General features: G+C 32.8%; 1 protein-coding gene across 1 annotated transcript; it reads left to right on the plus strand.

Annotated features, from left to right (window-relative positions):
• The first annotated feature begins 2282 nt into the window (after positions 1-2282).
• Positions 2283-25287, plus strand: LOC110204357 (transcriptional regulator ATRX-like). Its single transcript, XM_020980578.2, has 11 exons — positions 2283-2367; positions 3245-3399; positions 6620-6773; positions 7842-7948; positions 9758-9866; positions 11602-11779; positions 13971-14165; positions 16396-16545; positions 17758-17865; positions 22174-22300; positions 22992-25287. Exons 1-10 carry the CDS (start codon positions 2300-2302, stop codon positions 22276-22278), a joined length of 1329 nt encoding a protein of 442 aa, XP_020836237.1. The 5' UTR covers positions 2283-2299; the 3' UTR covers positions 22279-22300; positions 22992-25287.
• The last annotated feature ends 38 nt before the right edge of the window (positions 25288-25325 follow it).

The raw sequence follows: 25325 nt of genomic DNA on the forward strand, positions 1-25325 counted from the left end.
CTATTCCTGCCAGGTATTGTCACATCCTTTCCTTTTGCAGCAAAATTTCTCGAGAGAGCTGCCTACAATAGGTCCTTCCTACCTTCTTGCTAACTTTTCTTAACTCTGTGTGATCTGGTCTTTCACTATTCAGCCAAAACTTCTTTCTATGAAATTACTAAGTCTCTTAATTGTCAAACTTAATGGTCTTTTCTTAAACTTCAATCTTTGTGACCCTTCTGTAGTGTTGCCTAAGACTCTTGATTACCTGTTTCCCATATTAGTCTCACTTCTGAGTTTTCAGTATCACCAGTTGCCTACTGGACTTTTGATACTAATTAACCTGGAAAATTTTCAAATTCATCATGTCTGAAACCAGTCTTACTTTTTTTGGACTACCACTATTGAAAGTATCAATATTTTTACTTTTGGTTTCCAGGTAACACTGGCATCAACTTTAGCTCTTAATTATCCTCCATACTATGTAGATGTCAAATGTTGGCATATCTGCATTCCAAATACCTTTTACATTTAACATTTCAATTCAGGCCATCATCACCAATATCGTATTTTACCTAACAATATGTCTAACTAAATTACTGCCCCATTCATGAAACTCAAGTAGTTCTCTGTTTTCCCTAGAATCAAATGTATACTACACTATTTGATGTTTAAATTCCTTATAAACAAGTCTAACGTATTTTCCATGTTCATATATTATAATTGTTATACGCACTGAGTTTCAAGAAAGTCTTCTTTCTTACCATTACATCTTTAACCCCTGTACTTTTGCACTGCATACACATGTCTAGAATGTACTGATTTCATCCACAAAAATCCTCACTTCTTCCTTTCAAAACCTTATATTCAAAGTCTTTATTCCCAAGTTACTAGCATGTTACTTCTTCAACTGTGTAATATTTGACTGTGAATCTACATGCATAAATGTTATTTCTGCACCATAGTCCAACATCTATTTGAAAAAGAGGGCAGTATAGTTTTAGTACATTTCAGTATAATTCATTATGAGATTTGTGGAGTTAAGAGCTGGCTATTGCATTGATCAGGATTTTTAAGTCTTCCATAGTTGTCTAATTTACCTCTTTGTATAAACTGTTCTTATATCACTCAGTTTAGTTCTCCCAAGTTTCTCTAAACATTTTAGAATATTTCTTGTGAATAATCATTTGAAAAGTAGGGGTTATGCAAAGTTTATTTTCATCAGCTTACTCCTTACCTGTAATACTTTTTATTTGTTGGGCTGTTTCCTCAGCTTGTGCTTACATTTTAGAGTTGAGCCTCTACATAGTGTTTATTATTAACAGTCAGCCAACATAGATGTAGGAAAGCCATTTGCTATGATGGTATAGCATAGTAATTAAAACAAATAACCCTCTACAATTCCAGGGCCATATTTTACGCACAGTGATGGTTACAGAGTAGGCTCAAATCTGGGTTGCAATGGTAATGAGACACATGTAGGGAAGAACAAATGTTGCCCAAGTAAGTTAAAAATTCTGATATTCATATAATAAATCCCCCATACAGGAGCAGGTTGTTCAGCTAGTCTACTTGCTAATGCATTAAAACTTGATTGCATTTTATGGTATTAGTCTTGTCTGGGGCTTGGGTAAAAAAGTCAGATAGTACTGATCCCTTCTTTACACAGGTTATCAGAACATAGCAAATAATATCTTCTAATTTTTAGGAAGTATAAGAAAGTAGAGTTAATGCAGTGTAATTATGCATGAAGTACTAGTAGTAATATTTATATGACAACTTATGGTTTGCAGAGCACACATACATTACTGCACATGTATGACCACCGTTTTAAACTTAGACTAGCTCTTACGAGATTAGTGCCACTGATATGATTGCTCCCATCTTACAGAGGAGAAAACTGAAGTTCACAGGCATTAAGTTAATTACACAGGATTACACATTGGAGAATGGAAGCGTGGTATTGCAGTAAAGCACAGCAACCATGTCTTTTCAAATTTTGGAGTTGCCACTTGTATGATTTTCAAAAGTCTGAGTTTAGACTAAACGTGTCTAAGGATCTTTTTAGCTCTTATTCAATGATCCTAAGTGTTGAAGGTATAGTGTAGAATGAATACTTCCTGATTCCACGGCCCATAATCTATACTGTCCCTTATGTAGATGGGGGTTAGAGACTGAAACTAATGCAAAGGCCTTAAGCACTTTACACTAAGAGAAATAAGCAAAAAAAAATCTTTTAACATGTTTGATAAATTGTAATGATTAGCAAATTTTTTTAATTATTTTTTTTTCCTTTCAGGGGTATTTTGAGGAAGACAGGATGAATGAATTCATACCATCAGATTCTGATGAAACCTCACTGAGTTTAAGTTCAGATGATTATCCTAAGTAAATAGAATCTTTCTTTGTATAAATATGCTGTGTATTTTTTCATTTCAAACTTCCATAAATAGTAATAGTAATGTAATAAAATTAAAAATAGCTATCATTTTCATGTAATAGCTTATCATATTAAATTTTGCTCTAACATTTATTAGTTAGGAAAGAAGATCCGCATATGTGTATATTCTCACTATTATAGTTCATAAATTGTCATGTATTATACACATAATATATGTATGTACATATGCATACATACACATATATACATTTATATGTACTGATACTCATATGCATATAGATCATAGAATTTGCACTTAGAAGTTGAAGATATCTTGATTGTTTCCTTTTTTGTTTTTCTAGTCTCCTTATTTTTCTTGGAATTTTAAAAATTAACAATTGAAGGAAATCAGAGAACTTACAGAAGAGTAGAAATAATGACTTAATATTTTTAAACTTTTTAACATTTTTCAACCTATGTTCTTTTGAATCTATAAAATATTGTATTAAAGTTTAAATTTTCTGTAAAATGAGCAGTGCCCCATTTAAGTCCTTTACAAAGCTAAAATTTGTGCATTTTCCAGAAATATATATTTTCTGAATTAAAATATCAGTATTTTACCAGAAAAATATTTATTTTAAATTTAAATATTCATTTTAAACTTAATTTTTCTAAAAAAAGCGCTGCCCTGCTTATTTGGGATGATGTAATGTTAAATAAGCCAAACTTTTTTTTTGATAGTATCATGGAAAAATCTAGCATTTAAGCCTGGAAGGAAATATAGGAACATTTCTGTAATTTTACATGAGAAATTTTTTTGGTTTACTTTATAATTAGCCCTATATTACAGATTCAAATTTTTTTTTAATTCATAATCTTTTCTAGGAAAAAAAAGTTCAAAGGGAAAAAAAGAACTAGCTCAGGTGGACATGAGGATGCAGAAGTAATTAAAGTATGGAATTCAAGATCCAGAGGTGGTGGTGAAGGGCATAAGGATGAGCTGGCCAGCATTTCATCTGTGATGGTAAAAAAAGAAAAAAGTGAGTCTAATGTAGAAGTAAACTTTTGTATTTATGTAAGGATCAAAAAATATTGGTAATATGATATCAGCTATTTACTTAGGGTTAGGTGAATTTCTTGGCAGGTGAAGCAGTGGGTTTATTATTGACAAAATGTAAAGTCACATTACAGTTTACATTAAGATTTCATCATTTCAGAACCTACTAAGTCTGTAGTTTAGATCATTGAGATTGAGTAGGGTACTTTGACCTTAATTTAAAAAACAGATTTATTTTCTAGGTAAGTTGTGTAAAGATTTAATTAAAGATTTTTTAAATGTTAATATTTCAATACCCTTAGTAGTATTTATTTACCCGGCATCTATTAATGAAATTATTTAGCCTGTTAATTTTTAAAGGATTAGAATACCATTTTGCTTAGACCTTATTAGATTATTCCACATTCTTTGAGCTTAAAAGTAACAAAACTTCATTTCTGTTGTGTATTTATATATAGTGTACATTAATATAGGATATATTTTTTCCTGTATTTTACTTTCTAAAACATAGAGCTTCTTAGGTAATACGTAAGCGAATGTTTCTAGAAATTTCAGTGGGAAGAACAAGTGAATAAACTAAATCACACGAAGGACCATCATAAAGGCTTCTAGCAATTAAATTGAAAAGCATATAATAAATGAACAAAAATAACAGTCTCTGTGAGATTTAACAGACACTTTTCTTTCCCATGATTCCAAGTGAAATGGCACAAAAGAGAACACATGATAGGCAGAACTTCAGATATATTTATCCTAGAGTGACACAGGTTAAAGACGCTAAAGGATTGATTTTCAAAGTATCTGAAAGAAAGAAAAATACAAATGCTTGATAAAATGATTATGGACTTTATTATTCTGAAAACAAGTTACCAAGAATATATCACCAACTGCTGTCCTCCTTCTTTTCTCATCTTAACAAAACCTTTATGAGAATAATTTACATACATTAACGCTCTCCTTGCTAATGGTATGTGAAGGAAATAGGCAGAGTTTTGCAAATATAATCTCTTCTTTTTTCTTGCATGAATAAAAGAAGAACAGAAGGTACAGCAATGATTTATTGAAAATATTTGATTCAGTAAAACATATTGCAGCTTTGAAGACTGATCTAACAAAGAATCTCTCTTGTTTTTGTGGCCATATCACAAGACTCATTGATAGATCTGACATCGAAAATAAATTTCTACAGTGAGTGTTTCACATTAGGCAACATATAAAACAGATGAATGTTTCCCAGGTCTTTGCCACTAACCTGGAGGATATCCAACGAGAGTCCTGATGGGATTTCTTTGATAAAATTCTCCAGCTGTACCTTTTTGTGAGCGACATCATTACATCAAGCACCAAAACATTTCAGAGCCACCTAAATGGGATCCGTATTTTCTCAAGAGTCTCGCTTAACTATCCACAAGAAAAATCTAGTAGACGGAGAATATCTGTTGTTTAGGCTTCAATTATACAATTATACAGTTGGAGTATGTCAGTTAGCACTTACATATTAGACAGATACTGAACAAAAAACTAGGCATAGATTTGAAGAGTAGGAAAGTAGAGTGACTTGATTTGCCTTTTTGAAATTGTGCAGTGTAATGACAGCAGTCTCTTTCACGGGTTAAGTTCTTATTTTTTTCAACAATTATTTACTTTTGGTGACGGTATGTGGCTATGAGTCATTGGAATATAATTTTCTTAAAAGATTTGAAGTGCGTCACGCCTATTGAATCATGGACTATATATAAGAAGTGGACTTTTCTTTCTTTCTTTCTCTTTTTTACATTTTATTAATTTGTTTTCATTTATCAACAATCACTTCCATAAGTTTTTGAGTTTTAAATTTTTCTCCCTCTCCCTCCCCATCTCCCTCCCCAAGACGGCGCACAATCTGATATAGACTATACATATACATTCCTATTAAACATATTTTTACATTAGTGATGTTGTAAGAATTAGAACCAATAGGAGGAACTACCAGGAAGAGGAAATAAAACACAACAGAAGAAAAAAATAGCAAATAGTATGCTTCGATGTGCATTCAAACTCCATAGTTCTTTCTTCCTATGTGGATAGCATTTTCCATCATGATGCCTTTGGAGATGTCTTAGATACTTGTATTGCTGAGAAGGGTTAAGTCTATCAATATTAGTACCTAACTGCTTATGAAGGCTACTACTTCTAACTTAATTTTAGAACTTCTTTTAACATTATTATTACTGTTAATACTTCTCAGGAAATCTTACAAGCATATTTGGACTCCAGCTACAAACTTTCAATAGAGTTTAGGAATATAGAAAACAGATAGTGGAGAAAAAGAACCAATGTGGTATAGACATGGAAGTCAAGGAAAGAGTTTTATAACGAAAGAAAATTTTATAGTTTCACGCTAAATCTACTTTCATTTTTGACAGGAATGTTTTTTTCCTGTATCTCTTAATTTAAAAAAAAAAAGGAGCTAAATGAAAAGCCCTTGAAATTTTTTGACATAGATATATCAAAATACAGTTATTAAAACATTCTCATTTTGCTCCTATGATATGATATGATATGATATGTCCATAGCACTAATTATTATTTACAAATTATGATCATTTTTAGTTTTTCCAAACTAGCAATGTCTTTTTCACATTTTTCTAAGTGCTCAGTAGGCTTTGTAAATAATATATTCTTAGTAAACTTTGGGATATATATAGATAAATAAGTGCATACATTTTATTGCCTTATTCTCAAGATACTAAAAAGAATTAAGCCAAAAAAAAATTATGGTCTATCATCCTGATTCAGAAATAGATACAAGTATATATAAGGTGGCTCAGGGGAGAGAGTATGCTTAGAGTCAGGAAGACCTGGGTTTAAATCCAACTTCAGGCACTTAATTGCTGTGTGATGCCAGGCAAGACAATCTCTATTTGCCTTAATCCACTGAAGAAGGAAATGGCAAACCACTTTAATATACTTGCCAATAAATCCCCATGGACATTATCATCCATAGGGTCACAAAGAATCAGCACACATGAATGACTGAACAGTAAATATATGAACTATATTGAAATTATAATTATATTGACTATCCTAGTAATATCCCAGTGATTAAGAATTATTTCTGATTTTTATAAATTCCAAATATGCTTTTAGTTTTCAGAATGCTAAGAAAGTTATGTTTTTAAAACTTAACACTGTCTCTTTATTTGTATTGTATTGTATTTTAGGAAGAACAACATACTTTTCAAATCCAGGCAGCACTTCTCCAAGGTGGTACAAAGATTTTATTACGGATTCTGATGCTAAAGTGTTGGAACATTCTGGAAAAATGGTACTTCTTTTTGAAATTCTTAAAATGGCCGAGGAACTTGGGGATAAAGTGTGAGTAATATAATATACTTCTTGAAAAAATGGATTTGTATTCATCCCAGTGTGATTAAATTAAATTACTTATTCTTCTAGTAGCATATTTCAAATTTGGATTTGATTTTCTATATTTCTGTCTTCTAAAGAAAGCTCATTTTGGTGAGAGGTAATTCTTGTTTGCTGTCTCAAATACTTCTCAGAGAAATTAACACCCATCCTTAGGCAGCTATGTCTGTTAAAGTCTTACTTAATGGCCAGAGAATACGAAAAATGGACTTTTTAAAAACAGTTTTAGTTATAAGTTAGTCTCCTTTATAAAAATATTCGAAGAACTGGAGCCCATCACTTTTAAGAACCATGTTTCACATGTGCTTTTTTAGTCTCCATAGCACTTAATCAGCACAGTGTTTTGCACAAAGCTGATATTGCTTAAATAAAAAGAAGGAAGAGTAAGTCCAAGGGAGAGAAAATTGAACTAAATTTAATATTAAGCGCAATGTACTACTTCCTACCAAATCAATGAAATTATTTATAACGTATCCATGGTAATCAGCATTAGTTAATAGTGTTATAGATTTCATCTGGAAAAAAAAATAACAAAATAAAACAAAGAAGTAAATAGAGTTTGGTTTCAAACTGTGGTCTCCTAATTCCAAGTCTGACACTCTTTCCAATATGTTGCTGACATTATTCAATACTTAATATTTGGAATTGGATGTCTTTAGCTTTCACTAAACTGAAATACAAAATAAAAGTTTATGGCAGACTAAATTTACTTTATTATATTTTTTTTAAACTGAAATTAGGCCACATTGTTTCCAGTTGATTACTCATGTTGTCCTAGGTTGTGCTTGATAAGGCAGTTCCTCCCAAATCCTTCTAATGAAGTCCCTTGTTCATTAGGTCTTTGCTGCTTTTGTAGAATTCTGGTTTATATGTCATTATATATAAATGTAATATATATGTCATTATATGTAAGTGCAACACCAACAAAATATGATAGCATATTAAAGGAGAATAAGGATCATGACAAGGAATTTTTAGACAGCAATTTCAATAAACAGCACTTTTTTTTCTTCCCAGGCTGGTGTTTAGCCAATCTCTCATATCTCTGGACTTGATTGAAGATTTTCTTGAATTGGGAAATAAGGAAATATCAGATGATAAAGACAAGCCTCGAATTTATAAAGGTAAGTCCACCCTTTAATGCTGAATTTCTGAAAAAAAAAGTTTTGATATCAGTAAAGAAAACTATTAAACTAATAAAAAAAACCTAGGAGCTGGTTTTGTGAGAAAATAAAAAAGAAAAAAATAGATCACATAATAGATAAACCAGTGGTTAATTTGATTTAAAAAAAGAGAACCAAATTACCAGTATTAAAAATAAAAAGGGTGAATATAGCACTAATGAATATGAAATTAAATTAAAACAATTAGTAGGAGTGCTTTTGCCCAATTATATGCCAACAAGTCTGACAATCTAAGTGAAATGGATGAATATTTATAAAAATAAAATTGCCAGACTAACAGAAAAGAAAATAGAACATGCTCCATTTAAGAAAAAAAATGAACAAAACATCAATAATCTCCTAAGTCCAGATGGATTCACAAGTAAATTCTACCAAACATTTAAAGAACAATTATTTCCAAAAATATATAAACTATTTGAAAAAAAATAGACAAAAAAGGAGTCCTTAAAAAATACTTTTGACACAAATATACCTAAACAGGGAAGGGCCAAAACAGAGAAAGAAAACTCTAGACCAATTTCCTTGATGAATATTCATTCAAATATTTGAAATAAAGTACTTGGAAGGAAGTTATAGCAATATATCACAAGGATTTTACACTGTGAGCAGGTGGAATTTATACCAGGAATGCAAGGCTGGTTCAACATCGGAAAAACTAGCAGCATAACTGACCATATCAATAACAAAACAAACAGAAATCTTACGATTATCTCAATAAATGCAGAAAAAGTTTTGACAAAATACAACATCTATTTCTATTAAAAACATTAAAGAGTATAGGAATAAATGGAGCTTTTCTTAAACAAAGTAGTAACTATCTAAAACAATCATCAAGTGTTATCTGTAAAGAAGATAAGCTAGAAGCCTTCCCAGCAATATTAGGAGTGAAGCAAGGCTAGCCGTTAAAATCACTATTATTCAATATTGTCCTAAAAATGATAGCCTTGCAATAATATAAGAAAAAAAATTAAAGGAATTAGAATATTAGAATAAACAATGAGAAAGCGAAACTACCACTCTTTGCAGATGATATGTTGGTATACTTGGAGAATCAACTAAAAAACTACTTGAAATAATTAACAATAATTAACAGTTTTAGCAAAGTTGCAGGATATAAAGTAAACCCACATAAATCATTTGCATTTCTATATATTACTAACAGAAAGAGATAGAGAAATTCCATTTAAAATAACTCAACAATATAAAATACTTGAAAATCTACCTGCCAAGACAAACCTAGGAACTATTTGAACACAATTAGAAAACACTTTTCACCCAAATAAAGTCAGATCTAAACAACTGGAAAAATCCTAATTGCTCATGGGTAGTCCAAGTCAATATAATAAAAAATAACAGTTCTACCTAAATTAATTTACATATTCAGTGCCATCCCAATCAAACTACAAAATATCTATTTTGTAGAGCTAGAAAAAAAAATAATATGCATCTGGAAGAACAAAAGGTCAAGAATATCACAGAAATTAATAAGTGACCAGCTAAATGACCATCAATTAAGTAAATAATTGAGTAAATTTTAAATTTTATTTAGAGTATCTATTTTGCTATGCATTTTTGCTATGTAGCATTTATATGAGTAATTTTCAAATTTGAAAAGTGGTTTTTAAGTAGAATTAAATATTTAATGAAACTTGATTTTGTGTGTATGTGCAAGGTATGTTTATTAAGGAACTAAACATTCTAGTGCTAGATTATAATATAATAGACCCATTTTTACTATTTAATATGTAGGTGAAGGAAAATGGTTTCGAAACATTGATTATTATCGTTTGGATGGTTCTACAAGTGCACAGGCAAGAAAGAAATGGGCTAAAGAGTTTAATGATGAAACTAATGTGAGGTGGGTACTTTTAGATTTTCTTTCCTCATTTATGTTGCAGATCATTACCAGTTTATAGGGGCTGCTTTCTTTCTTTGTTATCTTCAAAGTGATTTTGTTACTGATTTTATTTGGCATCCAGTGCATATTTCTTGAAAACTTTTTAGTCAATACAGATATACCCCCAACTAGAAAACTGTTTTCTTATTATTTCCCCCTTCTCGGTTTTTGTTAAAATCCCTGTAATCTAGCATTTTCTTTTCAAATTCTATTTTGAAATTCTCTAGTCATCTGGTTTTATTATCTTCTCTCAATCATTTCATGTAATAAATTACAAATCTGACTTTTTGATTCATCAGTAATGAATCGGAATAAATCCAGGTTATCAAAATCCATATAAAACTTCCTGCCTCAATAATAGTTAAAGAAATGTAAATTAAAAGAATTACAAGTTTCTATCCTATACCCATTAGATTGGCAAAGATTAATAGACAAAAGAAAATGACAAACGTTGGAAGGAATGTGGAAAAACAGAAACATTATAGCACTGCTGCTAGAGCTGTGATTTCATTTAGCCATTCTTGAAATCTGTAAAGAATTAGTAGCTAAAAAATGGAATAGGAAAATGTCATGAAAAAGTGACTAAATTCTGCAAACACTTTGATTTAACAGTACCACCACTATGCTGATAATAACCCAGAGAGATCAAAGAAAGGGAAAGGATCTCTGTATCTAAAAATATTTATATTTGTAGCAGTTCTTTTTCTAGTGACAGAGAACTGGAAACTTAGAATGGTGTGTATACATTGGGGAACGGCCAGAGAAATTATGGTATGTGCTTTTGATACTGTACTATTCTATAAGAAATGAAAGGGAATGTTTAAAGAGAAACTTGGGAAGACTGGTATGAACTCAATGCTGAATAAAGTGAGTAGAACAATGGTAGCAATTTTTCTTTTTCTTTTCTTTTCTTTCTTTCTTTCTTTCTTTCTTTCTTTCTTTCTTTCTTTCTTTCTTTCTTCCTTTCTTTCTTTCTTTTTTTTTTGTGGTAATTGGGGTTGAGTGGCTTGCTCAGGGTCACACAATGAATAAGTGTCAAATGCCTGGTCTGAGACTGGATTTGAACTCAGGTTCTCCTAACTCCAGGGCAGGGTCTTTACCCACTGTGCAATGGTAGCAATTTTTACAATAAGAATAACATTTCTGTCAAGACAAACAACTTTTCAAAAGCCTTAAGTACTTTAATTTTTGGCTTGTTCTTCTGTGATTCCAAGGACCAATTATTTGCTGTCTACCTTCTGATAGAGAGATATAATAGTCTCCAGACTCAAGATGCAGAATAAGACATGCATTTTTTTCCTTGGATTTAATCTATAGGGAAATTTCTTTTGTTTGTCTGCATGTTTGTGACAAGAGTTTTCTGTTTCTTTCATTTTTCCCCTTTTTAATTTAGGGGTTTAAGGTACTGGAAGAAAGAAAGTACATGTTTCTTAATTGAATAAATAAGTAAAATAAGTTAATCAGAGATTATTGGTTAAATGTCAGTGTGCTTTTCCCTTCATATTTTGATAAGTTATTGCTACTTGAAATACTTTGTCTGCCTAGATTACTTGGCTACATGCTTCTGTTTCTGGTGTGTGGCAAATGTACCTACATATTTTCTTACTCCTAAAGGCAATATTTCATGGCAAATTTGTTAATTTTATAAGAATAATCTTTTATTAGACTAATTACTTTTTTCTTTTTAAATTTGTAGGGGCCGCCTCTTCATTATTTCCAGCAAAGCAGGTTCAGTTGGCATTAATCTGGTAGCTGCTAATCGAGTAATCATCTTTGATGCCTCTTGGAATCCGTCCTATGATATTCAGAGCATATTCAGGGTTTATCGCTTTGGTCAAAATAAACCAGTCTTTGTATACAGGTTTTTAGCTCAGGTAAGTTTCAACTTTTCATATAATAAATTGAAAGTACAAGCAAAAGTTTGAAACTGGTGAGCAATTATAGGTAAGTAAAATGGCATTTCATTCTTTACATACAATCAACTTTAGTATTTTCCTTGAGCAGACTAGGCCATGTCAAAATATGTTCATTGGTCAAGTAATTCCCCTCCCCTAATTAATATCATACATGTATATGTATATATAAACAGATATACACACACATATCAATATATTTGCCAGTCATTGTATTAAGTATTGGGATTTCAAAGAAAAGCAAAAACAGTTGCTTCTCTTACTGACCTCACAGCATGCAAACAGCTCTGTTGTTTGAGATATATAGAGTATACCAAAAGCAGTCAGCATTGAGAGGGTCTAGAAAAGGCTTCTTTCAGAAGTAAATTGAAACTTCAGGAAAGAAAGGAAGCTTTAGAGACAAGAAAGGTGAACATTCCAGCCAGCAAAAAGGCACTTGATTGGGAAATGGAATCATGTGTGAGCAATGACAAGAAGGTCATTGTCACTCAATCAATGTAAGTGGAAGGGAGTTAAGCCTAAGAAGATAGATACGAACTTAAGTTGTAGGATTTTATCCTAGAGATAATAAGGAATTACTAGAGTTTATTGAGTAGGGGGGTATGACAAGTAGACCTATGCTTTAGGAATAAAAAGTGAATAAATATACGCATGTATGTGTGTGTGTGTGTGTGTGTGTGTATATATATATATATATATATGTGTGTGTGTGTGTGTGTGTATATGTATATATACGTATATACATATATATGTATATATATATATATATATATATATATGTATGTATGTATGTGTATATCATACTTTATTAATGCCATCTACTAGCAAATCCCCATAAAAATCTACTGCTCTATCTTCTAACTGAGCTACTATCCAATGTTATGTGGACATCATGCATGTCACTCCTGAAGGCTATGCTGGCAGTTTCAGGTAGTGTACTCCCAGCTAAGGCTTTTACATGGATCTTCTCCAACTGTTTGAAACTCTGACATTGGTTGACCTGCAATGAGGAAAGAAGAAATCCAATGAGGCAAAGAAATCAAAGTGCCATATATATTTGTAGCCGTATGTTGGCATTGCTTGAAGAATACAGCCACCAAATTGTTCATGCTTTTTATCACCCAGAAGTTTATAGAAGTTCTTCCTCATTCAGAAGCCTCCATGGAGAGATAGCTCAACTTCCTCTGTTAGAGAATTTTGTATATACAATTAGTTCTGACTTAGTAGCCAACTAAAAGACTCTCCATCATCATGCAGTCAGCTCATAGGAAAGTCACTGAATGCCTGCAAATGCGTAAAAAATGGCTCTCTGAGGCCTCATCATTATACATCAGCTTATATTTCTGCAAGCAGATTCTCCCAATATCTGAATGAGTCAGCAAAGTGGATTGTTGATGCTTAAAGGACTTGGTTAGCCTTATGTGTTTTTATATGCAAAAGTTAATTACCAGATAGTTTGAAAAAGAAAATACTGGAAAGTCACTTTCGCAGCAGTAAATGGAAGAATGGAATAGGATGTAATCTATGGAGTCAGAGAGACCAATTAGGCCATTGTAGTCATTCAGAAAAGAGGCTGTGAGGGCCTAAATTAAGGTGGTAGTTGTGTGAACAGAAAGAAAGTTAAATGTGGGAGATGTTTGTAAAGATAGAAGTGACAGTCTTTGACAAGATTTGCATCTGTACAGTAAGGAAGATTGAGGATAATACTGAAATCCCAAAGCTGGGAGATTGGAAGATGGTGGCATCTTAAACAGTATTAGAGAAGTGTGAAAGAACAAAAGGTTTAAGGGGAAAGACAGTGAGTTCAGTTTTGTATATGTTTACTGTAAGGTTTCTATAGGACATTCAGTTTGAAAATCTGGAAGTCATCAGCATAGAGATGATGGTAAAAAGTGATTACCAAAAGGAAAAATAGGGAGGGAAAAGAGAAAAGGGCTTAAAATCAAACTTTGGGGACACCAGTGGTTAACTGGCATGATATTAATGATGGAGCCCACAAAGGAGACTAACAGTAATTGAAAAGAATTACATCTGGTGTTGTGGATTCAAGTTATCAAGCACTGGCTATGCAAAACCAAAATCTTTGAAGTAAAATTTCATAGTGGTGACATGTGCATATGTTATCTAATTATGGGTTCTAATTCTTATACAGGGAACTATGGAAGATAAGATCTATGAACGTCAAGTAACCAAGCAATCACTCTCTTTTCGAGTAATTGATCAACAGCAAGTTGAACGCCATTTTACTTTGAATGAACTGACTGAACTTTATGCATTTGAGCCAGACTTACTAGATGATCCTAATTCAGAAAAGAAGAAAAAGAAGGACGCTCCTATGCTGCCAAAAGTATATATGATAATTTAATTATAATTAAGCCTAGTATAAAAGAGATCTTTTTATGAATAATTTTAAAAGTAATCATAATAATTTAGTTGGAGATTTTTAAAAAATTAATTTAGTTTTAGTTTTCAACATTCATTTCCACAAGACTTTCAGTTCCAAATTTTCTCCCCATCATGCCCCTCCCTCCACCCCAAGACAGCATGCATTCTGAATGCCCCTTCTCCTAATCTTCCCTCCCTTCTATCAACCCCCCCTTCTTTTATCCCCTTCCCCTTTTATTTTTCCTGTGGGGCAGGATGGATTGCTATACCCCATTGCCTGTATATCTTATTTCCCAGTTGCACGTAAAAACAATTTTTAACATTTGTTTTTAAAGCTTTGGGCTCCAAATTCTTTCCCTTCCTCCCTCCCCACCCACCCTCACTGAGATGGCAAGCAACTCGATACAGGTTATACATGGGTAGTTATGCAAAACACTTCCATAGTTTTCATGTTGTGAAAATTAGTTGCAGATTTTAAAGAAAGCTTGAATTTCTTCAGCAAAATGGTAAAAGTTAATATTTATATTACTGAATCTACAGGTTAATGTAAATAATTAAACTGTGTCTGAAATTCATTATCTTGGAGAGTTGCTTGGCACACTGAGAAACTATATAACTTACCCAGAGTCACACATGGGACTTTTATCCCGGTCTTAGTTCTAAGACCTGTTATCTGTCCATTATGCCAAGCTGCTTCACTATAAAGAAAGTATTTAGTAAATTGTAAAGTGTTATATAAATATGAGCTGTTATTGCTACACACAGTAGTATAACCACAAAAACATTACACAGTAACGGAATCAGGAAGTCCTGAGTTTAAATCCAGCCTTAGACATTAGCTGTGTGACCCTGGGCAAATCATGTGAAGACAATATTCCTTGGAAAGGACCCTGAAGGATTATACTCGGTTTTGCTGGGTAGGTGATTCTTGGTTTTTAAGCCTAGCTCCTTTGACCTTCAGAATATTATATTTCCAAGCCTTCCATTCCTTAAAGTAGAAGCTGCTAAATCTTGTATTATCTTGATTGTGTTTGCAGAATTGTTTCTTTCTGGCTGCTTGCAATATTTTCTCCTTGACTTGGGAAATCTGAAATTTGGCTACAATATTCCTGGTAGTTTTCCTTTGGGGATCTCTTTCAGGAGGTGATCGGTGGATTCTTTTAATTTCTGTTTTACCCTCTGGTTCTAGAATCTCAGGGCAGTTTTCCTTGATTATACACACACACACACACACACACACACACACACACACACACACACACACATTTATTTATTTATTTATTTTTGGTGAGGCAGTTGGGGATAATTTCTTGAAAGATGATGTCTGGACTTTTTTTTTTATTATTATTATGACTTTCAGGTAGTCCCATACTTTTTAAATTATCTCTCCTAAATCTATTTTCCAGGTCACTTATTTTTCCAATGAAATAGTTCACATTTTCTTCTAATTTTTTGTTCTTTTGGTTTTGTTTTATTATTTCTTGATTTCTCATGAAGTCATTAGCTTCCAGTTGCTCCACTCTAATTTTTTTTTCACTCTAATTTTGAAGGAAGTGTTTTCTTCAGTGACCTTTCAGACTTCCTTTTCCATTTGGCCAATTCTGCTTTCTAAGACATTCTCCTCATTGGCTTTTTGGACCACTTTTGCCATGTGGGTTAGGCTATTTTTAAAGGAGTTATTTTTTTCACTATTCTTTTGGGTCTCCTTTAGCAAGCTGCTGGTTTTTTTTTTTTTTGGAAATCTCTGGTAGAAAACTCAAAAGAATCAATGAAATTGTTTTTCTAAATGCAAGCTGTTTTACAGCATGTATTTTTTAAAATTTGAATCCTTAGTGCTTTACACTTACAAGACATTTAATAAACATCTAATGACTTATTAGTTGAAATGCACACTGAAACTGGGTATTATAGGCATTACTGTCCCCATTTTACAGATGAGAAGGGTGAAGGTAAATAAGCCCCTATTTTACAAATGAGGAATCAAGAATGAGAGAATAAATAATTCTCTCAGAATAATAAAGCCCATAGCACGAATCTACTTCTTCTGATTCTGTTGCTCTTTTTCTTACACTGACTGTCTCAAAATAAAGCCAAATTAAAAAATGAGATATTTAAGGCTGACCTGCATGTTGTCAAGAAAACATGCTCTGGTTCTTAGATTTAATGCTAATTTATCTTTTTTTTTTAAACAGGACACAATCCTTGCAGAATTGCTTCGAATACATAAAGCATATGTCATAGGATATCACGAACATGATTCTCTTTTGGACCATAAAGAAGAAGAAGAACTGACTGAGGAGGAAAGAAAAGCAGCATGGGCAGAATATGAAGCAGAAAATAATGTTGAGTCACTTAATTCCTTTATGGTATATTCAAAACTATATAGCATTGTTAAAAACATGTATAGTAGAATTTACCTATTTTAATACTCAGACCTCAGAATGAGAAGTATCCTGGAAAGCTGACCTTGAAGCCAAGAAGACTTGGGTTCAAATAATACTTCTGTCATATTACAACTATTTAACCCTAGACAAATCATTTAATCTCTCTATACTCTTTACAACCATCTTAAAGATCTATAAATTACAGAGAAGGTGTTTTCCTGGGAATTTGCCTTATCTAGGAGTTCCACAATCTTGTGAGCCGCAGTCTCTATGGTCGTTCCCTAGCTCTAAGGATACAGCTTTACTTGTTGTTAATGTCAATTCCTTTACATATGCATCTGTGCCTATGCTCTCCCATATTTTCCAGCAGATTACAGCTTTCTTCACTTCTCCCCCACTCCAATTTTCAGCTTCCCTCTACCAACAGGTTCTTTCCTTCCCACCTTCAAATGTATTCTGGTCTTGCCCATACTTAAAACACCTCCTACTATCCTCTCAAGCTATTGCCTTAAATCTTCCTCCCCTTTCTTAACCAAACATCGTGGGGTCCAAAATTGTCCAATCTACAATAAAAGAAACTGTGGCAGAGTTCCAAGCCAATAGCACTTTACTTAGGGTCTATGGCCCCCTCTAATGAAGTGGACCTCAGAATCTTCCTCATGATCTAAGATGCTCCCTTCCTCCATGGTCTTAGTTTTACAGTGCTTAATACCCAGCTTATATAGAAGAGACACAGTACAATAGTCTTATTGGTTGATAGATCTTGACCTTGATCCTCTGGTTGAGGATGGGTCTTTCTAAACAAAATACAGAATGTCATTGGTTGACAAATGAGCTGACAAGCAGACCTTGACAGACTTATCTTGACCTTTCAAGTGGTCCTACCAAGCTAATGAGGAAACCCATGGAGATATCAAAATGTGACTATAGTTTTGCATATATATGTTCTTTTCTTCTTCCTTTGTTTATTCAGATTTGCCTTGTGCTTAGTACACTGTAGTTGTCACATTTATCACTTTACATATATGAAAATGCAGGTAGTTTTGTTTGTGTGACAATAATTTTCTAGCTATAGACATCAACAATTCTTCAACATAATAAGTGGTATCAAATTGCTTGTTCCAAGCCTTAATATTTGAGAGTATTTTTGTCTCCTTTTTTGTTTCGTAGGGCCTGACTCTGCGTTTCACTTTGCCTACTGTCACTTTCAGCTCTGAGCCTCCATTTATTCCTTTGGATATGGAAGCCCTCTCATCCATGAGCCATCAACAGCTGGAAGTAAGTTTTGAAAAAAAAGAAAGAGATGTAAATATAAATCTGAATCCAAATCACTGAAGTTTAAAGACAGTCACTGTCTCTGTCTGTCTGTCTGTCTTGTAGTCAGTCAAACAATGGACATGAATCTTAAGCATTTTTCTAGAATGCAAATTAAAAAAAAAAGTCCCTGCTTTCAAAGAGCTGATATGTTCCCAAATAAGTAAGAAGAAAATATATACAAAATAAATGCACAGTGATTAGGATCATTTGTTAATATTGACTTAGTAATAATGTTCAGAATTCAAAAGAGCTGTACAAGGAAAGGAACAAAACAGGGCTAGGCAGAGAAAGGGGCCTAAGGGTAAATGGACCAAAAGCAGTTTGCTGGGTTCTGAATCAAGTATCCAAAAGTGAGCAAACTTTATCCACTGTGCTAAAGAGTCTGAAGGTTTGTCTATTTTATTGCTTTTTCTAGCTCTTAGTTTCATTTACTAGTTCAATAGTTGGCTTAATTTCAGTTTTATTAATCTCTCCTTTGGTTTTCAGAATTTCTGATTTGGTATTTAATTTGGGATTTTCAATTTGTTCTTTTTCTAGCTTTTTTAGCTGCATGACCAATTCACTGATCTCCTCTTTTCCTATTTTATTCATGTAAGCATTTAGAGATATAAAACTTCCCTTAAGAACTGCTTTCACTGCATCCCTAAAGTTTTGGTATGTTGTCTCATTATTGTCATTCTCTTGGGTGAAGTTATTGATTGTTTCTTTGATTTGTTGTTTGACCCATTCATTCTTTAGGATTAGATTATTTAGTTTCCAATTAATTTTTAGTCTGTCTTTCCATGGCCCATTATTACATGTAATTTTTATTGCATCATGATCTGAAAAGGATGCATTCAATATTTCTGTCTTTCTGCATTGGATTGTGAGGTTTTTATGCCCTAATACATGGTGAATTTTTATGTATGTGCCATGTACTGCCAAGAAAAATGTATGTTCCTTTCTATCTCCATTCAATTTTCTCCAGAGGTCTATCATACCTAACTTTTCTAATGTTCTATTCACCTCCTTAACTTCTTTCTTGTTTATTTTGTGGTTAGATTTATCTAGTTCAGAGAGGGGAAGGTTGAGGTCTTCCACTAGTATAATTTTGCTGTCTATATCTCCCTGAACTTCTCCTCTAAGAATTTGGATGCTATACCCTTTGGTGCATATACATTTACTAATGATATTACTTCATTGTCTATGGTGGCTTTTAGCAGGATGTAATTTCCTTCCTTATGTCTTTGAATTAGCATCTAGTTTTGCTTTTGCTTTGTCTGAGATCAGGATTGCTACACCTGCTTTTTTTTTTTTACTTCAGCTGAAGCATAATATATTCTGCTCCAGCCCTTTACCTTTACCCTGTGTGCATCCTTCTGCTTCAAATATGTTTCTTGTAAACACCATATTGTAGGATTATGGTTTTTAATCCATTCTGCTATCCGCTTCTGTTTTACGGGAGAGTTCATCCCATTCATATTCACAGTTATGACTATATGTGTCTTTCTCTCCATTCTATTATCACCTCCCATTTATGCTTTTCTCTCTTCTTTCTTCCTTTCTCTCCTCACGAGAATTCTGCTTTTGGCTACCACCTCCCTCAATCTGTCCTCCTGTCTATCAGTCTCCTCCTTTGTCTTCCCTTTTAACCTTACTACTTCTTCCATCCCTTTTCTTTCCCCATTCTCCTCCTACTTCCTATAGGGCAAGTTAGAGTTCTGTACTTAACTGATTATGTTGTTTCCTCTTTGAGCCTAATCTGATGAGAGTAAGGTTCAAACAATGCTCATCTCCCTCCCTTCTTTTCCTCTACTGGAAAAGGTTTCTGTGCCTCGTCATGTAATATGATATATACTTCCTGCCTCTTCCTTTCCTCTTCTCCTAGTACAATCCCTTTCCACCACTGAATTAGAATTTTACCATCACATCAAAGTCAACTTCTACCTATGTTCTCTGTCTATGTATATCCCTTTTAAACGGCATAATAACAATACAGTTTTCAAGAGTTACAAGTGTCATCTTCCCTTGTAGGGATGTAAACAATCTGTTCTTATTAGTAACATGTTATATTTTCTTTCATGTTTATCTTTTTATGCATCTCTTTTTTTCAATTCAATAAACATTTATTAAGTACCTATTATGTGTAAGTCACTATGCTAGACATTATGTATTAAAAAACTGACAAAACTGCCTTCAAAGGTCTTATAGTCTGCAGTGTATGTGTTTGTGTGTATGGGCATATCTACATATAAGTAATGAAATATATGTTTAATTGAAAAGGGGAGAGAGCACTAACAAAGAAGGGAAAAGGGGGAAAGTTTATGCCTCTCTTGAGTCTTGTATTTGAAGGTCAAATTTTCTGTTAATCTGGTCTTTTCATCAGGAGGGTTTGGAAGTCCCCTTTTGCATTGAATATCCATCTCCTGATGCAAAGTGAATGACTCAGAGTGTGATTGGAAATGGTCAGTGCAGAAATTAAATGACTGTCTTGCTTTTTCTCATTACTTTTATTTTTCCTATACAATTTCTTTCACTTTCTTTTCTTTTTTAGTAAATTACCACTCAATAAAATTATGGAAGGCTTTTTGGAATGACTTATTGAAATCCCAAGCTTAAAAATCTTTTTTTCTAAATTGTATTTCTACATCTTGATTTGTCTCATAGACTTATCATTTAAGCCTTTTTCTGTGCTTATTGCTCTGCTTTTTTACATTGTCTGTAATTTTATTTTCACCTTTATGAAATCTACACATCATTTTAAAATGTCTTCATTTCATTTCTTATGACATTTTAGGTTTCTCTCTCAGAAAGACTCTAGAATTCTTAACTATTTCAATGTTGCTTTAGTTATACTTTATGATGTTGTTATTAGATGCATTATTCTCCTCACTTCATTTCATACTACTCAGGATTCTCTGAAATGATGTCTTTTGCATTTATATACCACTTACATTTATATTTATATGCATTTATATGCCACTATTTATTCAGCCATTTCTCAATTGTGTTAGGAGGCAGAGACTTTGGGATAGACACTAGTTATTTTCTTTTTCTCCTTTTTTTGATCCCTTGATTTAGGCTTAGGAAGTTTTAGTATGTTTTGTTTTGTTTCGTTTTGTTCTTTGTATTAACCTTCCTCTTAACACTCTCCATTACCCATTCTTGTTTGTTTCTCTTTGGAGTTTATTTACATACCAAACTGTCCACTTGAGATGGTATTTTAACTAACGCTTACACTTCAGACCTTTTACTTCATGTTTATGTACTCATTCCAGTTATGAGAAATATCATATTCTCCCTAGTCCATTTTCTCCTTGTAGTCTCTTTCTTCTTGCCCTCAGGCTGAACTCCTCTTTAGTTCTTGTGTGAAAGAAGCCTCTGACTATAGTTTCTTATTGGTTTCTGTGTGTGTGTGTGTGTGTGTGTGTGTGTGTGTGTGTGTGTGTGATAGAGAGACAGAGAGTGAGGCAATGGGGTTAAGAGACTTGCCCAGGGTCACACAGCTAGTAATTCTCAAGTGTCTGGGGCTGGATTTGAACTCAGGTCCTCCTGACTCCAGGGCTGGAGCTCTATCCATTGCACCACCTAGGTGTCCCCTAAATACCATTTTCTAAAAGTTGCTTAAGATTGGCCAACTAAAATGATTCTCAAATGATAATTTTGTAGAAAAGCACACTAATTGGGACAAACTCCTGGCATTAGAAAATTACTTAACTCCTCTAAAACAGCCTTAAAACCTTAAGGAAGAGATGTACCTTTCTGATTGGATGACTTCTCTTGAATCTCCTTTTAAGGATGGATCCCAGTCCAAATATCTCTTCATTTCTTACTCCAGCTCCAGAAAACTCTTCATCCGAAGAGCACTTCAGCCCTAGAATTCACACTTCAGAAGTATTCTTAGCCCCTGCTTCCCTTGGTCCAGTCACTTTTTCATTTTTCTCCAACTGCACTCAGGCCTCTTCCATCTTTTACCTCATTTTTGTCCTCCCTACCTCCTCTGCTTTCTTTTCAGCTTCTTTTAATATGTTTATTTCTTACATGAGAATGTGAACTCCTTTAGGGTACAGACTGTCTGTCTACTTGTAATTGCAGTCATGTAGTGCCTGACACTTAGTAATTACTTAATAAATGATTGTTTACTGATATCTAAAGTCTTCTTAAAGCAGGAGTAGGAATAAGGATCCTCAAGAGTTTACAGGGTTTACTTTGTATTCCTAAGTGTGGCACATTGGTTTGTAACAAATAAATTCAATTTAAGAGTTGGTGTTTTGTTGTATTTTGCTTTAGTGGAAAGAAAATACACAAATGACAGAAGCTCAAGTTTATTCCTTGGCATTAAGTAAGCAAGCCGGCCAGGAACGAGATGCTAAACAGAGAAGCCATCCACAATGATGTATCAATAAGACAGCAAATGGTAAATTTATTTTTACATTTCTATAGACTTCACCAAGCTCCTCATTTAGAAATTTCAAAATAAATGAGGACAATAGTTGCATAGTCATGACTTTTTTTTTAAAGCAGGGAAACAAAAGATTATTTTGGAAAATATTCTTGAAGATGCTTAACTACTGACAACTCAATTTCTGACTCTTGATCCTTAAGCTGAAACAATTTGTTTTGAAAAATATATGTAGATAGATTGGCTAGCTGGATATAGCTAGATAGATGATAGATTGATTTCTATGTATAAATTTAGGGTTATACATACCTATATGCACATGATGTATAATATTGTATGTTATATTACTATTGGATTATGTCTATTCTGCTAACATACCTGTTATTATATAAATATTATGCTTTGTATGTATCATCTAAAATTTTAAGAAAATTATGTTACTTTCTGGATCTTAAATTCTTTATTTGTAATGCCAGTTCGTGAGATGAGTCATTTTAAATGCGATACTGTAATAAACTTATTTCATTTATTTCACTTTCAAACAAAAATAATAAGATTTATAGTTGGAAGGAACTGTACTTATAGGGAGGATATAACTGGGAAGTAGTAAATGAGAAAGCAAGGATTCAAAATTTAGCTTCTCTAAATCCAGATCCAAAATTCTTTCCATTCTATAGGGTCAATAACTTGAATTTTTCTTTCACAGTTTATAAGCTGTGCCCAGCGGATACAAATGGATAGAAAGCTACTACAATGATATAGTTAAGAAATATTAAATCAAGAAGAAGCTTCAACTCATCGCCTTCAGCTACCAGCACCTCCAAATCTAGTCATAAATTCTTCTGCTTACAAGCATATTGATGTGAAAGGAATGTATCAGCCAGTTGTTCATGGTATGGAACCCCAACTAAAAAGAAGCAAGAATCCAAAAGCCTCTCAGAGGAAATCAATGCAATTTTCCTTTAAAATGTTGAATGTGTTATAAAATTGACACTAGCTTAATGGAAATCATATGTCTTAATTCTTTGTTCCCTATAAATGTCATGCTCTATATTCTATTTAGATTTTTTGTAATTCACTTTATTTGGAAATTTGAGATTAATATTGGCTACATTTTTGTTGTATATGCTAAATTGAGAAGAGATTTCAAATACTTTTCATTGAAAACTTATTCAAGAATAATAACACAGCATCTATACTATTTCCTCTAAATTTTGTCAACTGTTTATTTTCACTATGAAACCACCCTGAAAACAATCAAATTAGTAAAAAAAAAAGTTTCTGTATTTATGTTTATCATATCTAATGTAAGCTGATAATAACAGATAATTTTGTTTTCTAATAGTTCTTGAAATTAAAAAGGAAGAAGTAATTTCATGTTGATTTACCTCAAATCATAACTGATGTTTGACTAAGTTGCATACATAGATGAGAAATTTAGGAATGATTAATCATCTTGAAGTGGTTTGCAATTTTCTTCCACAGCCACCTTTAAGTTAAATTTTAAAAGTTTACTCTCAGTTAATTGATTCCTTATTTTTTGCATGATCCTGTGGTGCAGGATTTGACCACAAATTGAAAGTTTTAAAGTATTTGAAGTAGTTAAAAAGTATTTAAAGTATTCAAAGCAAGGTTTGTTTCCTCATTACAGTTTTTTATCTTCTATTTCTCCCCTCCAAAGTATTTAATTTAAAATGTTAGTATTAAAATTTCTTCTTTTGAATATCTTTCATAAATACCTCTCAATTTTTCTTGTGATAATTTTTGTTGTTTTTTTATTGGTTAATGAAGTGAAGATTATTAGCATATAAAAAAGTTCAACAGAAAAAAATACAAGACAATTAAATGATCCTATTTGTTGAAATGAGTTTTCAAATTTTAAGCTTTTTTTGAGGTTGAGGTTTAACACATAAGAAATGTTAAATTAATTGGAAATGTGAAAGAATGAAGCAAGAATTGAAAACTTTAGATAATCTGTCTTCCCCTCCCAAAGTGTTAGAGAATATATGAATTGAATAAAACTTCCAACTTTACTGAAAACTTGCAGGAAAACCTATTATATTTGTTTGAGATGCCACTTATATTTGTTTTATATGTTATCTGGTTATAGGGGCCTTAAAAGACTGATTGCTTGTTAAACACACTTTAAATGATTTGTTTATTTTAAAGCCATTAATCATAGTTTTTCTTTTATGTGTTTTAATTCAATTATGTAGTAAAACTTTAGTCTGTCATGCAAAAACTCATATACCTTTGAAAAATTAAGCTTCATTTCTGTTAGATATTTTTTTAAATTCCCTACAAAACTTTAAGTGCTTTAGGAATTATTTCACTTCTCAGTTTTTTCAAATATACATAAGAACTAGAATTGCATGTCTGTGTGTGGGATAGAGACCACCTACCCAAAATAAAATTCAGAGGTTTCTCTCGGTAGAAACAGAAGTTTTATTCTTGCAAGTCTCGCGCGAGAATTGGGCATCACCAACGAGGGCGGATTGGAGTGGGGAGGCAGAATACAAGCAGCAAGCAAGCAGTTATACACCCCTCGACAAAACAGTTCTAAGAAAACCCCACCCTCCCACCTTTTAACCTGAATCTCTTTATCCCGATTGGTTGAGGTAAGAGACCTTACATTCTACCCAGAAACTAAGAGATACACTTTACCCAAAACAAGCTTGGAAGCTAGAAGATTGCCTTATTTGGCAAAGATAAGGCTGGGGTGATGGTTACCAAACAAGTGAGGGGGTGTACAACAGGTGTATGACATGATCACATGATTTACAGGAAAACAAAACTTAGCCCCGGCTAATACTAAAGCCTTAACTAAATTTGGGGGCATAGCTTCCATTTCATATGAGAAACTTTCAGTCATTCCACACATCTGTGTGGAGACTGGAAGTTAAAAACTCAAATACAGCAATGTATTTTATTTTTCAAAATGTTGTTTAGGCTTGTAGTTATTAATCTTTAAACATGTTTAAATAAAAAGTGATTAAAATACAGTGTTTTTATTGCTTAAGTTTTTGATTACCCAAACTAA

The sequence above is a fragment of the Phascolarctos cinereus genome, unplaced genomic scaffold (assembly GCF_003287225.1).
Source record: "Phascolarctos cinereus isolate Bilbo 61053 unplaced genomic scaffold, phaCin_HiC Scaffold_299;HRSCAF=898, whole genome shotgun sequence".
Lineage (NCBI taxonomy): Eukaryota > Metazoa > Chordata > Mammalia > Diprotodontia > Phascolarctidae > Phascolarctos > Phascolarctos cinereus.

Excerpts from the sequence above, each read along its gene's own strand:
- LOC110204357 (XM_020980578.2), top strand. The coding sequence starts at position 2,300 with ATGAATGAATTCATACCATCAGATTCTGATGAAACCTCACTGAGTTTA. Across the intron at positions 6,774-7,841 it reads GAGGAACTTGGGGATAAAGT|GCTGGTGTTTAGCCAATCTC; the intron begins GTGAGTAATATA and ends TTTTCTTCCCAG. Across the intron at positions 7,949-9,757 it reads CAAGCCTCGAATTTATAAAG|GTGAAGGAAAATGGTTTCGA; the intron begins GTAAGTCCACCC and ends TTTAATATGTAG.